This window comes from Aspergillus ochraceoroseus, assembly GCF_002846915.1.
Source record: "Aspergillus ochraceoroseus IBT 24754 chromosome Unknown P175scaffold_5, whole genome shotgun sequence".
In the NCBI taxonomy this organism is placed as follows: Eukaryota; Fungi; Ascomycota; class Eurotiomycetes; order Eurotiales; family Aspergillaceae; genus Aspergillus; species Aspergillus ochraceoroseus.
In genome coordinates this window covers 2,329,212-2,345,751 of record NW_024468480.1, presented here as the reverse complement: position 1 = coordinate 2,345,751, position 16,540 = coordinate 2,329,212, and the positions used below count along the sequence as shown (strand labels likewise).

The 16,540-nt window shown below is 51.7% G+C and overlaps 3 protein-coding genes across 3 annotated transcripts; all 3 read left to right on the top strand.

Moving 5' to 3' along the window:
- Positions 1–1,535: 1,535 nt before the first annotated feature.
- Positions 1,536–9,854, top strand: P175DRAFT_0548914 (uncharacterized protein; the record flags this gene model as incomplete). Its single annotated transcript, XM_040900423.1, has 7 exons — positions 1,536–1,793; positions 1,857–1,940; positions 2,000–2,057; positions 2,115–2,448; positions 2,511–3,036; positions 3,102–3,690; positions 3,767–9,854. The coding sequence occupies 7 exons, from the start codon at positions 1,536–1,538 to the stop codon at positions 9,628–9,630; spliced, it is 7,713 nt and encodes a 2,570-aa protein (XP_040751829.1). The 3' UTR covers positions 9,631–9,854.
- A 223-nt stretch (positions 9,855–10,077) lies between these two features.
- Positions 10,078–11,571, top strand: P175DRAFT_0494195 (uncharacterized protein; the record flags this gene model as incomplete). Its single annotated transcript, XM_040896007.1, has 1 exon — positions 10,078–11,571. One exon carries the CDS (start codon positions 10,078–10,080, stop codon positions 11,569–11,571), a length of 1,494 nt encoding a protein of 497 aa, XP_040751828.1.
- Positions 11,572–14,367: 2,796 nt separating this feature from the next.
- On the top strand, positions 14,368–16,453 carry P175DRAFT_0533443 (uncharacterized protein; the record flags this gene model as incomplete). The annotated part of the gene is made up of 3 exons (XM_040900057.1): positions 14,368–14,681; positions 14,762–14,929; positions 14,992–16,453. The coding sequence occupies 3 exons, from the start codon at positions 14,368–14,370 to the stop codon at positions 16,451–16,453; spliced, it is 1,944 nt and encodes a 647-aa protein (XP_040751827.1).
- Between the last annotated feature and the right edge of the window lie 87 nt (positions 16,454–16,540).

The window sequence follows — 16,540 nt, the reverse complement described above, 5'->3', positions numbered from 1 at the left end:
GTATACTTAGCTTCCTGGTTGGCTGATGATGGTTTATTTCACCGAGTTCACAGTAGGCTAGGTGGCATGCTGAATACGACACTCGAGGTCTGACGCAGAAAATAGTGTTGAAGCTTAGGGTCCAGGAATGCCCCGTGTTTTTGGCTAAGGGGCGGCCTGCAGCATGCGATATTCCCAGCCAGGTACCCGGCAGTTAGACTCCGCGTATCTAAATATAACTTCTTCCCTTCATTGGCCTGGCAAGAGTCGCAGAGTCGCATTTTCCGCCCTAAATGGCACCCGTTAATAACGTTGTAACTCAGTAATTAGTAGAAAAAGGAACTATTAGAACACCAAGTGAGCCCCAAGCCTGGACTCCAAGTGAGCTGATCATTGCACTATACTTTCCGCGCATTTCACTATGGAATATGTTTGCTTATTTGGTGGCCTAGGCGAATTTTTACCGTAGCCTTCCAGCTATTCCCTTCTCTGCCTCGATCCTCTATTGTGGGATCATCCCGGAGCCGCAATAGTAGCATCTAAATGATTTGGTTCAAAATGACTGGCGGTATGTTTGCTGGAATCAGTACCTCTAGCTCCTAGCTGGGCTGGTTAATGTAGTATGGATAATGGGGGAGGATTTTGTGGCTGGACAGGGAGACCGATATCATTTATATAGGGTTATCATTGAGAGCAATCCCGTAAGCTTCTCTATCCATATCAACACCACTAGAATCAGGGTATCCTTGTTTGCAGATATCGGAATGAACTATACCGGGTATATTATAGTCATTGATCATGATACATTAGCACTCTGGAGTATTCTAAAACATCATTGACGAGTGATTTGACACCATATCGTCCGGTTTTTTTTTTTTTTTTTTAACGTGTGAAATTGAAAAAGAAACTCCGAAGCTGGCAGATACACAGCAGGAGTGCTCTACTGGTTACTGGTTATGTTCTGTATAGAGCTCATGAGCTATGTAGGATAGGGCGAGTCGTACGGAAACAAAAAACGGCATTCTCCCCGTAAATTGACCCCGAATTCTCCCACTTGCATGTGTAATATCCAGTTCAGATGGGATAGAGAATAGTGATAGAAAAACCAATGACTTTCCTGCGTTCGGCTCTAGTCTATTTCCTGGGGTGGCATCGAGCCGAACAGGAACTGCTTGGGCTAGGTTGTCGTTCGAATTGCAAGAGGAGTAGCGCAATGTCGGGGCCAGGGAGGGGTTTAAAGCAGGCAGTACTACCATATCCGAAGGCTTTACTAGGCTGAAATCGCGTCCTGGTTGGGACGTTTTAGTCGGGGGTGAAGCTGGCTCACTCGGGGTCCCAACTCACTCGGTGCCAATGAACGTTGCCAAGTAGACGATTTCTTTCGGCGGAAGGAGTGTATATACGTTGAGAAGAAGCTAAAACAAAACGAATCTAATAATATCTCTCTTAATTTCACCTTCATGAACGGCTGAACTTTAGAGTAGACCCCATCCAGTAGTGGTTAATCCAAGCGTCTTTTTTTTTTTTTATCATTTGGTTCTCGATCACGGTTAAACATGGCTGCTCAGGCTACGACAGACGCCCCCCCCAGCACACAAAATGGAACTACCAATGGCCATGCGGAACCCTCTGCGAGTTCGTCATCATTCCCTGTTGCCATCGTCGGCATGAGCTGCAGATTCGGAGGAGATGCTACGAGCCCTTCGAAGTTGTGGGAACTCTGTGCTGAGGGGAAGGACTCCTGGTCGCCTATCCCCACGGAGCGCTTTGATGGCAAGTCTCTGTATGATCGGAAGAAAGGCAAACTTGGCCGAGTAGGTGTCTCCCTGATGTCGTGGCGAATCGTGAATATCTATTAATCAATGCGGTTGCTTTAGCACAATGTCCTGGGAGGATACTTCCTGAAGGATATCTCCTCATTCGATGCGCCCTTTTACAACTATCCCGTGGATATGGCTAATGTAAGTATTTCGGGTCGCGTTGAGAATTTGACGAAAGATTTGTCCTGACTTCTGCATAGGCCATGGATCCTCAAATTCGCATGCTGCTAGAATCAGTATACGAAAGTGTGGAAGATGGTTCGCTACCTTGGCCCTTGATGGTATAGCTTCCTGCGCAAAACTGACACATCGCAGCGGGAATCCCCATCCATTCACTCGCGGGATCAAATACATCAGTATTTTCGGGTAGCTTTGGCTCTGATTACTCGGAGTTGACAATCAGAGACCCTGAAGTGATGCAGCCCGCCTACAAGACCGGCAATGGCACAGCGATGCTATCAAACCGAATATCCCATTTTTATGATTTCAGGGGAGCAAGTATGACGATCGATGTCGGCTGCTCCACTGGCCTGGTAGCGGTGCATCAAGCCTGCCGAAGTCTCCAGTCCGGCGAGTCGGACCTCTCCATCGTCGGTGCGGCTATTACCCTTCTATCCCCCGACATGTTCATTGCGTTAGGTCTAGCAGGGTAAGCCGGCTTCTCCCCAGTTCATTTCCGGACAGGATTCCTCGGGACTAATGGTAACCCAGAGTGCTTGGCCCTAATGGAAAATGCTTCGCCTGGGATGATCGAGCAGAAGGATATGGCCGTGGCGAAGGTGTCGCATCGCTGGTTTTAAAGCCACTTCATGCCGCGTTGCGGGATGGAGATGTTGTGCATGCAGTCATTCGGGAGACAGGGTTAAACCAGGATGGAAAAACCCCGACCATTACTTCCCCATCAATGGAAGCACAGGTGGCAGTCATTGAAGATGTCTACCGCCGTGCTGGCCTGAGCCCTGCGGACGTCGGGTACGTCGAGGCCCATATGACGGGTACCCCCAGCGGAGATCCTATCGAGGCTGAAGCCCTTGCACGAACCTTCGGAAAGCATCGCAGGGCCGACGATCCAGTGATTGTCGGTTCCGTGAAGCCCAATGTTGGGCATACGGAGCCGGTCAGCGGCCTGGCAGCCATGATTAAGACGGTATACGTCTTGAAGAACAGGCTCATTCCTCCCAACTTGAACTATCTGAAGACAAACCCCAAGATTCCTCTGGACGAATGGCACTTGACGGTATCTCTATTCCGAAAGATGGCGTGATATAGTAGAGACATGCTGACAGCCGTGAAACAAATTAGGTGCCGACATCCCTTACCCCGTGGCCGGCCGACAAGCCTCTCCGGGCCTCCATCAACAACTTCGGTTATGGAGGAACAAACGCACATGTTATCATGGAGGCAGCTCCCGAGACCTCTCCGACTAATGGCGCCAGCCATTCTAACGGCGTGGACTCAGCTAATGGGGCTGTTAACTCCGCACGAGAAGTGGATGAGTCCCTGGTTTACGTGGTCAGTGCCAAAGACTCGGTCGCTTCTCAGGGAATGAACAAGAATTTTGCTGCTTATATCCGGGAATCTATCGCAAATGGCACGGCACCATTGCCGGCTGATTTGGCCTTTACGCTATCTGAGCGCCGTTCATTGTTCACCTGGGTCACTGCAATTCGAGCCAAGAGCCTGGAAGAGTTGGCGGATCGGTTGGATGAGCCTGACCGTAAAGGTTCTCGTGCGACCAAAAAGCCTCGACTTGGTTTCGTTTTCAATGGTCAGGGAGCTCAGTGGTATGGCATGGGTCGGGAACTAATCAACGCTTATCCTGTGTTCCGCGCGGCGTTGATGGAGGCGGATCGCATATTGAAGGAGTATGGCGCGACTTGGTCCTTGCACGGTAGGTGTATCCCTTTCTTTCTTTCTTTCTTTCTTTTTTGATGTGCACTGTGGTTCCCGTCTCTAACAATAACAAGAGGAGCTTCTGCGGGACGATAAGTCTACCCGTGTGCACGAAATTAGGCTCAGCCAGCCGGTCAGTGTTGCTCTACAGCTGTGTCTCGTGGATTTGCTTACATCTTGGGGCATCACTCCATCGGCTGTGACGAGTCATTCCAGCGGAGAAATCGCCGCGGCCTATGCTGTTGGAGCTCTTACCTTCCGAGAAGCGCTAGGAGTAGTCTACTTCCGTGGTGAACTCGCTCAGAAGCACCACGAGCGCTTGTCCCTCGACGGAGGAATGCTTGCTGCTGGTCTCAGTGCAGAAAAAGCAGAGGAATATCTCCAAAGTACTTCCGGGGGGGTCGTTGTGGTTGCCTGTCATAACAGCCCCGATAGTGTTACGCTGTCCGGTGATGTACCAGCTCTACAAGAAGTGGCATCGCGGCTTGAGAATGATGGCGTCTTTGCCAGGAGACTCAACGTTCCTTTGGCTTATCACTCTCACCATATGGTCCACATGGCTCAAGACTACACGGATAGTCTGAAAGAAATTTTAAGCCCCTCGCCCGAGTGGAGCGGAGCGTTGTTTGCCTCTCCAGTGACTGGCGGTATTCTCACTTCGCCAAAGGCCCTAACGGCAGAACATTATGTCCAAAACCTGACCAGTCCCGTTCTGTTCACTCAGGCATTCGAACAGATGTGCTTTGGGACGGTGGCCTCGGATGAATCCCAGAAACCAGCCGGCCAAGATGGAAACGTCGACCTGATTGTCGAGATTGGAGCCCACAGCACCCTTTCCGGTCCAATCAGACAGATTCTCAAGGAGCGCAAGATCCCCTATGTCTCCTGCCTTAAAAGGTTTGTGAATGCTGTTCACACAATGCAAGACACTGCTTGTGAGCTGGTTTCGCGAGGTTATCCCGTATCTCTCTCCGCGGTAAATCTGAATGAACACGCCAAATTTGTGCCCGGTCTTCCCTCGTACGCTTGGAACCATACGTCCACCTATTGGATTGAGTCGAGGGCATACAGAGAGTACCGGTATAAGCGATTCCCGCCTCATGAGCTTCTTGGAACTCCTGTCTCGGGAGGCAACCATATTACACCTACCTGGAGGAACTTTCTTCGCACCTCGGACATCTCTTGGTTGGTTGAACACAAGCTTGGATCCGACACCGTTTTGCCAGGCGCTGGATATGTTGCTATGGCCATCGAAGCCGTGCGTCTGCTTACGGACCCTTCGGAAAGCAGCATTCAAAAATACAAGCTACGAGACATCGACATTGCTAATGCGCTGACCATCCCAGACTCCGCCCAGGGAGTTGAGATCCAACTATGCCTGCGTCCCTGCAATGACAAAGAACTGGATTACAAGGGTTGGTATGAATTTGAACTTTGCTCTGTCTCCGGCACGGATGACTCCTGGATTCAACACTGCAAGGGCTACGTTACCACCGAGGCCGTCAGTTCTACAAAGCCCGCCGCAACTAGCATTGAAATGAAGGCACCGGTCTCTTCCGCCTTTTTCCCTGCTGGTTCCAAAGTCAGCAATGTTAACCCAGAATCCATCTTCGAAGGCTTGCGTGAGATGAGCCTCTTCCATGGGGGTGTCTTCCAAAACCTCATCAGCAGTCGCGAGGCAGAAAACAAGTCGATTACCAACCTGGCGGTGTCTCCAGTGGCTTCGGAGTGTGAAGAGACCTACGTTTTGCACCCGACCACTCTCGATTCTCTCATTCAAGCCGCGTACGTCTCAATTCCCGAAGTTACGCGGGAGAATGCCATGGTGGTGCCGCGCTCCATCGGCAATCTTATCATTCCTCGCGACCTGAAGAGACTTGCTGGTGACAAGCTTAACGCTTTCGTGACTCTCGTGAAGGGAGATAAACGTGGCGCCCACATGAAGGTCGTTGCCGCTAATGACGATGGTGGTGATGAGGCCTCTGCCGCGTATTTGCAGATGGACGACCTTTACTGCCAGGCAGTAGCTCAGGAGACAAGCGACGCAACATCTTCCAAAGCATCTCCCGTTTGCTCGGAGAGCCGATGGGAGCTGGATATCCTGCACGATATCCCGGTCTCTGTCAAGGAATCGATGAAGATTGATTTGAATGACCCGGATGTCGACTTCGAGAAGAAACTTGACCGGGTGTCGTACAATTTTATTTCTGACGCGGTAACCCAACTTGGCGAAGATGCCAGCACCGAGACCTGGCAATCGCATCAGAAGTCGTTTTATGAATGGATGAAATCTGTTGTCGAACGCGGCAAGGCCGGTGAACTGGGTGCAGGGAGCCAAACCTGGTCCAAGACCAACAAGGGCTTGAAACAAAGACTTGCGGACGATATCGAAGCCGAAAATGCTGCCGGAAAACTGATTGCTCGCGTTGGTCGGAGTCTTGCAAGCATCGTTCGTGGTGAAGTTGCACCACTCGAGCTCATGGCGGAAGACGGTCTGCTTAACCAGTACTACGAAGAGATTCCACGACTGAAGCAGCGCAGCTATCAGCATCTCCAGAAAATCGTTGAATTCTATGCCGTGAAGAATCCTGGAGCCAACGTGCTTGAAATTGGAGCTCGTACTGGCGCAGCCACCGTCCATGTCCTCGAAGGCTTTGCTGCTAAATCCGAGGACGGTTCTGGGACTCTCCTAGGCCACTACGATTTCACCGACGTCGCTGAGTCCTCCGAAGAGGTCCAGTCAAAGTTTGCTGGCTTGGGGAGCTTGATCAATTTCAAACAGCTTAACCTCGGCTCCGACCCGGTAGAACAATCCTTTGTGGCTCACTCTTATGATCTCATCATCGCGCCTATAGTATTGCATACCACTCCTGATCTCCAAAAGACACTGTCATCCTTGCAGAAGCTGCTCAAGCCGGGCGGAAAGCTGTTGATGATCGAGACGACTAAGGACCGCCTGGACACTCAGCTGCTGTTCGGTACCCTGCCAGAGTGGTGGCTGAGTGAGGAGCCAACCCGCCAGTCTAGCCCGACAATTTCAGTTGAAGATTGGGACAAAATCCTAAAGACCTCCGGCTTTACTGGCGTGGACTTTGAAATTGGCGACTGCGTAGAGCCGCGATTCCAGTCTACCAATACCATTTTAGCTACTGCCACGGACGCCCAGGTGCCCACTTACCCTGCCTCGATCTCCATCGTCAGTGGTGAAAAGTCGTCCGCTAGCCAGGAATGGTTGACAGAGCTTACGAATGCGATCAGTCTCCAGACGGGTGCTGCGGTTGCGGTTGAGGATTTTGAAAGTATCCAGGCTGCCGCCAACACTCTGTACATTTTCACCCTGGAGATGACGCGTCCGTTTTTGGACACAATGGACAGCGCTGCCTTTGAGAAACTTCGCAGCATTCTGGTCAACGGCCAGGGAGCCTTCTGGCTTACTTCTGGTAGCATCGTGGATGTGAAAGAGCCACTGTATGCTCAGGCTCAAGGCCTTCTGCGCACCATGAAACAAGAGGATTCCAACAAGCGTTACGTTTACCTTGACTTCGACACACCTTCGAGCAACCCATGGTCAAGAGACCATATTCGTCATATTGTCCACGTGCTGCAGCACAGCTTCAAGACCAACGCCGATTCTCGCAGCATTGAATGGGAGTACGCCGTGAAAGACTCCCTGCTTCATGTGCCTAGGGTCTACCCCAGCCCGTCCCAGGATATCGCGTCTAGCGAAACCTCTGTCGATCGGGCCCCAGAGCTTCAGCCGTTCTGGCAGACTGGTCGCCCCTTGGTATGGGAAACCGCCAAATCAGGCGTGTTGAGCAGCCTTTACTTCACTGACAATGTCGCCGTTGCTGATACTGAAGTGCCTAGTGGTGTGGTTGAGATTCAGGCTCAGGCAATGGGATTGAATTTCCGTGATGTTATGGTTGCCCTAGGCCAGATCGATGAATCTCTTGTTGGACACGACTGTGCAGGCATTATCACCCGCCTGGGACCCGACACCGAGCAGAGTGGCCTCCAGGTTGGAGACAGGGTCTGCGGTGTTATGAGAGGGCGCTTTGCTAGTAACACACGGGCCCTGGCCACCAGTGTGATCAAAATCCCAGACGATATGTCTTGGGAAGATGCAGCGGCGCTTCCCTTCATTTTCCTCACTTCGTACATTGCCCTGGTCGATATTGCCAGACTTCAAAAAGGTGAACGTGTCTTGATTCATGCCGGAACTGGTGGTGTCGGGCAGTCTGCTATTATGTTGGCGCAAAACATCGGAGCCGAGGTGTTTGTCACTTGTAGCACGGACGAGAAGCGCAACCTGCTCATCGAGCAGTACAAGCTCGACTCGGCCCACATCTTGTCCAGTCGAGATGCTTCTTTTGCCCCCGCCATCTTGGCTCACACCGCCGGTGCAGGAGTCGATGTGGTGGTGAACTCATTGTCCGGCCCGCTGCTCAAGGCCACATGGGAGTGCATGGCTCGTTTTGGGCGCTTTGTTGAGATCGGTAAAGTCGATCTAGAGGCTGCCCGACGACTGGACATGACGCCCTTTGGCCGCTCTGCCATGATGGCTGGGTTTGATCTCCTCCAGTACTCGGAGTACAATGGCAAAGTGGTGCAGAACGGTCTGAAGGAGCTTATGCGTCTGTGGCAAGAAAGGGCCATCAGATCTGTTTACCCGGTTACGACGTACCCCATTTCGGAGATGGAGACAGCTCTCCGACGCATGCAACGTGGTACCCATATCGGAAAACAGGTCCTTGTTCCTGGGCCCGAAGATCAGGTCAAGGTTGTCACTCGTTCCATCCCGAAGCTGAGCCTCGACGACCCCAACAGCACCTACCTAATTGCCGGTGGCCTTGGAGGTATCGGTCAAGTCATTGCCGAGTGGATGGTTGAGAAGGGGGCTCGCAATATCCTACTCACTTCTCGAAACGCCGAGTCGCACCCGAATGCCATTACATTAATCAACAAGGCTTATGCTGAGGGCTGCAAGATTTACGTGCGCAACTGCGACGTCTCCAGCGAGGAAAGCCTTGCGAAACTACTGAACGACTGCGCTTCTACGTTGCCGCCGATTCGTGGTGTTATCCAGGCGGCCATGGCCTTGAATGACACGATCCTGGAGCTTTTGACCTTTGACCAGTGGAAGCGTAGTATTATGCCCAAGGTTGCCGGAACTGTGAATCTGCATAAACAACTCGCCGGTCTTAACTTTTTCGTCATGCTATCCTCCATTGCCGGAGTTGTCGGCCACGCTTCGCAGTCTAACTACGCTGCCGGCAATACCTTCCAGGACGCTCTGGCACGGCACCGCAACGCCCATGGTTTACCCGCAGTTGCCATTGACCTTGGTGCCGTTGGATCCGTCGGGGTTGTAGCCGAAGCAGGAGATGGAATGCGGGAGCGTATTGAACGCAACCTGGGCTCGAGCGTAATCCCGATTGATCGAGTTCTACGGCTGATTGAGGCGGCCATCCGCGATCCCCTTCGCAAGAATCCGGACCAAAGCCAGGTCATTACCGGGATTGGCGAGTACAGCAGCATTCCCGACTCGGCGTCGATTAAGAAGGACCGACGCTTTGCCACCCTCCTACTGGGCAGTTCAGGAAGTGCAAGCGCTATTGGTCAGGCGGTTGCGCTTACTCCTGACGAGGAGTTCAAACAGGCTCTTGCCGTTGCGACACCGTCAAGCGCTGAGGCAGTCACACTTGTTACTGGTGCATTGGCTCACAAGCTGGCCAGTTTGTTCAATGTCGCGGTCGCGGAGATTGATACGAGCCTGGGTCTCTCCAACTTGGGAGTGGACTCACTAGTTGCGGTTGAACTGAGGAACTGGTTGAGCGGAGTTGTGCAAGCTAAGGTGACAATCTTTGAGATTCTGCAAAGCGCTACCGTGAAAGAGTTTGCTGGATTAGTAGCTGGACGAAGCGCTTTAATCGTGTAGGCTCTATCAGACTTCTAGGGGGGGCTACATGAAATTATGGTATGGGGATTTTTTTTTGTTTTCGAAGTTAGGGTTGATTATTTTTCAGCTATACGTAACCGACGTTATTCCATGTATTTACAAATATAACATCTTCTCGAGAGGCAAGATACCTACATGCACTTCATTATTGAACCTGCCTCAACCTTCTTAGATGAAGAATCCTGTGAATCTTAGTAATTCTTATGTTGAACCACTGTATCCCGAGTAATGCTGTGAGGCCCGAGTAACAGACACACTACTTCTTTCCCAACATACCAGTTGGATGCTGACGGCCCCGAGTAATTATATTGATAGCCCGAACCGCCGCTAATAAAAACCGTAGCCGTATGCTAGGTTATTCTATCTTAGTTCCAAAAAAAAAAAGGGAGACCAAGGGCAAGATCCAAAGGCTATACCACCATAACCATGACCCAAGTTCATATTCCTCTAACCCCGTTTGACCACTGCGTGCCGAGAGCATATTACAATGGTGCTTTTTATCTCGCTCTGAAATCCGGCGTCACTGCTGCAGAGGCGTTTGCAGTTCTCCATGAGGGACTGCATAGAACCTTTGTTCGTCTCCCGTGGCTAAGTGGCAAGGTCTATCTACAGGCTTCAGATACACCTGGATGGCGTCCGGGACAGGCGGAAATCCGACACAGCCCCGTCGAGATTAACGGAACATGGCCACATCAACTGAAATGCAAAGAGTTGGATTCCTCGACCAGTTACGAGGAGCTCAAGGACGCTGGCTTCCCCACCGACGCCTTCAAGGATGACGACTTGGTGTGGTCACCCTTCTTCGCCGAGGTGAACAGTGAACCAGAGGTGTTTGTTGCCCAGGCGAACTTCATTCCGGGTTGCTGTATTATTACCGCTGCGATCCACCATGCTGCGAGTGATGAAACGGCGTTTATCCATGTGCTCCGGCTTTGGTCGGAAAATTGCAGCGCCCTACAGCGCGGCAGCAACCAGCTGGCCGATATGCCCGCGGGAAGCTCCGATCGCAACCTCCCCGATCAACTGTGGAAGAAAGAAGGAACCGGGAAGGGTGTCGAGGATATCGACTTGAAGACCTGGATGCTCATCAATCTTGCTCCTACCGATGTTCAGCAGGATCCCATGAAGATCCCCAGTGGTTCCGTGCAGCCCCAGGGCGGCCCTGCTAAACCTCAAAGAGTCCTGAAAGCCGGGGTGTTTTACATCTCGCCGGCCAATTTCACCGCACTACAGAAGGCCATCACGACGGAACTGGGAGCATCCAGCGGGGTGTCTGGAAACGATGCGATTTGTGCGTTGATTTGGCGCTGTTTCTTGCGGGCACGATCCACCGTGCGAATGGCGGCGAGTAGCAATGCGGATGTCGATGCGGCGCTCGCCGGACTCAATATGGTGTGCGATGGCCGGCCCAGTTTTTCGTCTAGCATTCCTCCAACTTATCTCGGAAACATCACGTTCAATGTCCAATCGCGTTTCCCACTCTCGTCGCTCACCTCGACCGACACAAGCATTGCCAACGTGGCGGCCACGATCCGAACGGCAGCCGGGAGCATTGACTCGGCGCACTTGTTGGATCTTTATACCCTGTTAAGGAACCTATCTGATTTTGATCACCTGGCCAGGTGGAAGCGAATGAGGACGTCCTCCATCGAGGGCAATAACATGTCTATTTCATCCATGATCATGTTCCCCATTTCCAGCGTTTGCTTTGGGGAGGGCATCTTCAAAAACAAGGGGATGCCGGAAGCCGTGCGCCCGTTGATGGAAGGATGCAATCGATATACTCGAATCTGTTTTATCCTGCCCAAGAACAAGAATGGAGGCATCGAGTTTGTGGCTAATCTGTTTGATGAAGAAATGGAGGTGCTGATGGAGGACGAGGAATTTGGGAAATACGCAGCATGCCTGTGCTGGAGCTAGATCAAGTAATATATATATATCTCTCTCCTCCGAATAAAGCTCTATAATATGTATTGGACGAAATTAAGCTCGATGATCTGATGAAGAAGTTACAATGTGGAAATATTGTGTTGAACGACCACCTATGAGTACTTGATAGGTCTCTCTCTATCATCCATAACAGGTATCTTGCACGATACCTACCTGTTCATTCCCAATAACCTCTCTTTCCTCTGCTCAAGTCGATATTTTACTATAATATTCCACCAATTCACAAGGGAAACTGGGGCCGGGACCCAGGACTAGTCCGCGGCCACTTGGAAAATCATGCAACCAAGGTCAGATCCTGCCACACTCTGTACTTTCTTATGCCAATCCTACATGGTCCATACCGGGTTTTCTCCAGTCCTCCTGTTCAGTACAGCGACGAGACCCGCCGATTCTAGTTCCGGGTCCTCGCGGGACAGGTCTCTTGGGCCCGCTAAAGCAGTTCTACGTGTGTATGGGGCCCAGTTACGCCGTTTAAGATGGAGAAAACAACCCAGGCTAATGTTGACCCTGGTCTAGATCGAAGAACCCACCTGGAAGATTTCTTGTGTTGGTTTCGATGCCTAGGTATACGCCGTACGGGGTATTGACGGAGGAGTTCGTATCCTCTTTCCTGTTCTAGACCAGCAGGACGAGACCACGATGAGGGTTTCGAGAAAGCACCCGCTGTCCATCTCCGTAGCTAAAAAGTTAAATCTCAGGAATATGGATAGAAATGGCAAACAGGCACGTGCGTGTTTATTCGAATGTTCTAGCCGGGATACTAGAACGGTTGCTTGGATGGAAATGTATACTGTATATCATGAAAATCTCGTCTTGATCGCCGTCGAAATGTAGTCTCAGGATCCTGAGATGGAAAAAAAAAACCCAAAAAAAAAAAAAAAAAAAAAACCGAGGCTCAAAGGAAAGTAAGAGCACTGGAATTCTTTCCGGGTCATCAGCAGTCAAGTAAACTCCTGGCCAGTGCACCAGGCAGGTCGTTGGATTCTTTGCATGCATTTCGGATGCAAAGGAAAAGGGGAAGAAAAAAAAAATTTTTGTATCCGCAGGGATTTTTCACATTAGAGACTTTGACATCCAATGACTTACCGACCAAGGTATCCACCGAAATCACCATCCTACGCAGCTCGCGCGGGAAAGCCGCGAGGATAGGCCCATGTGGCGCCATGGCTGGTGGTCTGGGACAATATCCAGCACCTGATGGATATTGGACGTGATGGAAAACCGGATGAGAGCAGTTCCTAACGTTTGTACTGCACGTGGTGAGATTTTTTCCAGGCGCAAAATTGCTATGGGCCCTCTCAAGTCTTGGGTAGGAAACGGGTTAGCAATCCGTTTTCGCTGTTGGCCCCTCGTATACCCAATAGAGGCCGCACGTTGAGCAAAGGGGACCATGGCCGATCCCGTTGCTTGTTACTGGTCGTGATAGGGATCCAATGGCTGATGTGAAATGAACCATCCAGGGATTAGCCGAGTCACAAGACATGAAGAACTCTTCAGATTGGAGTGGCATGCAGCAGAGGAGGCCTTTACTGTAAACAGACATGAAGCCGAATTCAAGGCGCATGTTTGGTTCTGCGGTGCCCGTGGGAAAGATGCGTTTCATCAGCGAGCCAGGGATCCATTCAGATATCGCGGATCCCTACCGGTTTTCCCTCATACAATCGAGAGATATGATCATCTCGCTGCATGGAAGATTCCGAGAATTCGATCCGGATATGATTTGGCGAGCTCCAAGCTTTTCCTGACCCATTCGTGAAAACCCAGTCTGCATGATCCCATCTCCTGCTAAGGTCTCCCCGGCGTGGCGAGGTCTGTTCAGCTGATTGGCGTGAGATCCGATGGGTTCCAGTGTCGACCGAGTAGGGTTCCAGAGTTCGCCAAATCAGTTCAGGCACGAGTATCGGAGTTATGGACGGGAAGGATTTGTGGACGGGGTGGAACACATCTCGGAACAAAACCAATTAAACGAAGTAGGGTCCCACGTGCAGATTGTATTGCCTGACTGTTGTGTATTAATTTTGCACTGGATCGGAGCGTGGGAGAGGAGGAGCTAGGAATCAACATCGCCGTGCTCCTGTCAGGTCTGGATTTCGACAACAGTTCCAGTTCCAATCCCAGAAAAAAAAAGAGACCAAAGAGCAAGCCAGACAGAGCTCTCGGTCCTGCCGTCCCAAGAGAGAGTGAGAGAGGGAGAGAGCCCTCTCTTTCCCATGTTTTCAGTCACCCACGTGCCTGGATTTCCCATCACGTCCCCCAATGCCCTAAATGGCCCTAAATGAAGCCATCCCGAACCCGCCATCACCATTGGCGTAGAACAAGCTCAATCCACTTTTCTTGGGTCGCATTAGGGGCCGCACGTGGGTAAACTGGAGAATCTGAATGGATTGGGATATAGATGTCAGGTCAAGGGCAAGCCTCGCCAACCTTTTCCGCGCCGAAGCTTGTTTGCGCCCCGTATACACACGCGCTTGGATGGTAATGGCTTACAAGAGTTGGGAATACGGGCGTTGCCTCCTCAATCCTTCACTTAAATATGTCTGATCTCCTCCCCCTGATCCTGCCTTGGTTCTGTTGATCGTATTGAGAAACCCATCTGATATATCCGGTTCATCGGCTACTTGCCTAGTATGTTCTACCCCCCCCCCCCCCCGTCTTTTCCCTTGCGCGAACTCGTGCATTTTCCTTTATTTTTTTTATTTTTTTTTTTCCTTCTCTTTTTCTGTTTTGGTGCAATGTATACTAACCAACAGATCAGGCATAGATCCAATGGCCTCTCTAGACCAGGACTTCCCCGTCTCCGCCGAAAAGGCCGGCCTGGAAGGCACCGACAAGATGGATGCCCACGAGAAGGAGGTCTTTGACCAGGTCATCCGTCCCAGCGACAGCTATACTCCCGATGGCACCTACTGGGCCGATCTCCCGCTCGGCCAGCGTATCAACTTCATCGCTTCCGTCGATGGCGAGGAAGCCCGCAATGAATGGAAATGGCTTGTGGACATGTTCAAGGCCGATCCCTTGGCCCCTGTATCTTACTACTTCAAGAACATGGTCCTTCCCGGTGCTGGTCTCGGTCTGGAAGGGTAATTCCCCCCCCCCCCCCCCCAATCTCTCTGGAAGGATCCGTAGCAACTGAACTAAACTTCTCTCTTGCTCTCTCCAGTTATGTGCTCTTCTCTATCGGAAACGTTGGCCCCCTGTTCAAGGCTTCTTTCAAGGAGTGCTGGGGCACCCACAAGGTCTGTAACAGCAACTGGATTGCTGCCGTCAACTACCTCGAAATTGTTGGAATTCTTATCGGCCAGCTTCTCGTTGGATATCTTGGTGACAGGTAGGCTGTGCTCCCGGAAGACCTGGTATATCGGAATCGCAATTCTAATGGAAGGATTACAGCATCGGTCGTCGCTGGGGTCTGATTCAGGATGCCGCCATCATGTTTATCGGTTTGCTCATGATTACCGCCGCGTGGGGTGTTACTCTGAACGGCTGGGTTATTTGCTACGCCTGGTCCCTCTTCTTCTACAGTATCGGTGTTGGTGGCGAGTACCCTATGACTGCCACCATCGGGATGGAAAACGGCATGAGCTCCGGAAAGCTCTCTTCTCGCGATGACCGTCTGCACCGTGGACGCAAGGTCGTCAGTGCCTTCCTGATGCAGGGATGGGGTCAGTTTGCCAACCAGGTCATTCTGATTCTTCTCCTGCTCATCTTCCACCACGGCGATGGTACTCCTCCCATCTCCGCCGTGGCTACCCAGTGGACCTACCGTGTCTCGTTTGCTATCCCCGCCGTGGGTACTCTGTGGCTGGTCTACTATCGTGCCTACCACATGAAGGCTGCCAGTAAGCAGCTGGCAGCCGCCAAGAAGAAGGCGTCCGTCACTGGTTATGATACCCAGTCTCTTGCGCTGACCTTCAAGCATTTCAGCCCCCGTCTGATTGCCACCACTGGTGGTTGGTTCGCCAACGATGTCTTCTTCTATGGTAACAAGCTCTTCCAGAGCAACTTCATTAAGGTCATTAGCCCTAAGTCGACCTCTCTGATGACCAATTGGCTCTGGAACTTGGTGAACATTGGTGTTTCCCTGGGTGGTTACTACTGCGCTTCTTGGTTTGTGGATAACAAGCTTTATGGTCGCAAGTGGATGCAGATTATTGGTTTCATGATGTGCTTCATCATGTTTGTTGTCCCGGCCTTTGCTTTCCATCACTACAAGGAGCCTGCCAACATTCACTCCTTCCAGGCCATGTACTTCCTCAGCTCCTTCTTCAACCAGTTCGGCCCTAACTGCATCACTTTCCTCGTCGCTGCCGAGGTTTTCCCCACTCCCATCCGTGCCACTGCCCACGGTATCTCTGCGGCCGCTGGTAAGCTCGGTGCTTTGATGATTGCCATCGTTGGTTCCTACACCACTACCCAGCAACAGTTCTACATTGTGCCCTGGTTTGGTCTGGGTGGCACCTTGCTCACCTGGCTGTTCCTCCCTGACACCACCGGTCTGGATCTCCGGGAGCAGGAGCGCCGCTGGAAGTTCATCCGTGAGGGACGTGCGGATGAGTACCACGGCCCCGCGGTGCACCCCAAGCATCTGTCCGTGTGGGAGCGCATGATGGGTGTGGGCAAGGCCTACAATGCCGAGCTCGACTACCAGATGAAGGTCAAGGAGTTCCGCGCTGATTGGGAAGCCGCCATGGCCGATTCCTCCGCCGAGTCTGACAAGTTCGAGACCGATGATGTCGACGAGAACATCCTGCACGGCCCCATGCACAGTTATTTCTTCCGCACCAGCCCTGAGATCCGGGCCAAGGAAGGTGCCGCTCCCCAGGATGTTACTTTGTCTCCTCCCGCCAACTAAAGGCGCTCAAAATGTCACCGTTTGAAGTGATTTTTGACGAACCTTTTCTTTCCTCCCGGGGCCTGCCAGCACTTGCCCGCCCCCCCC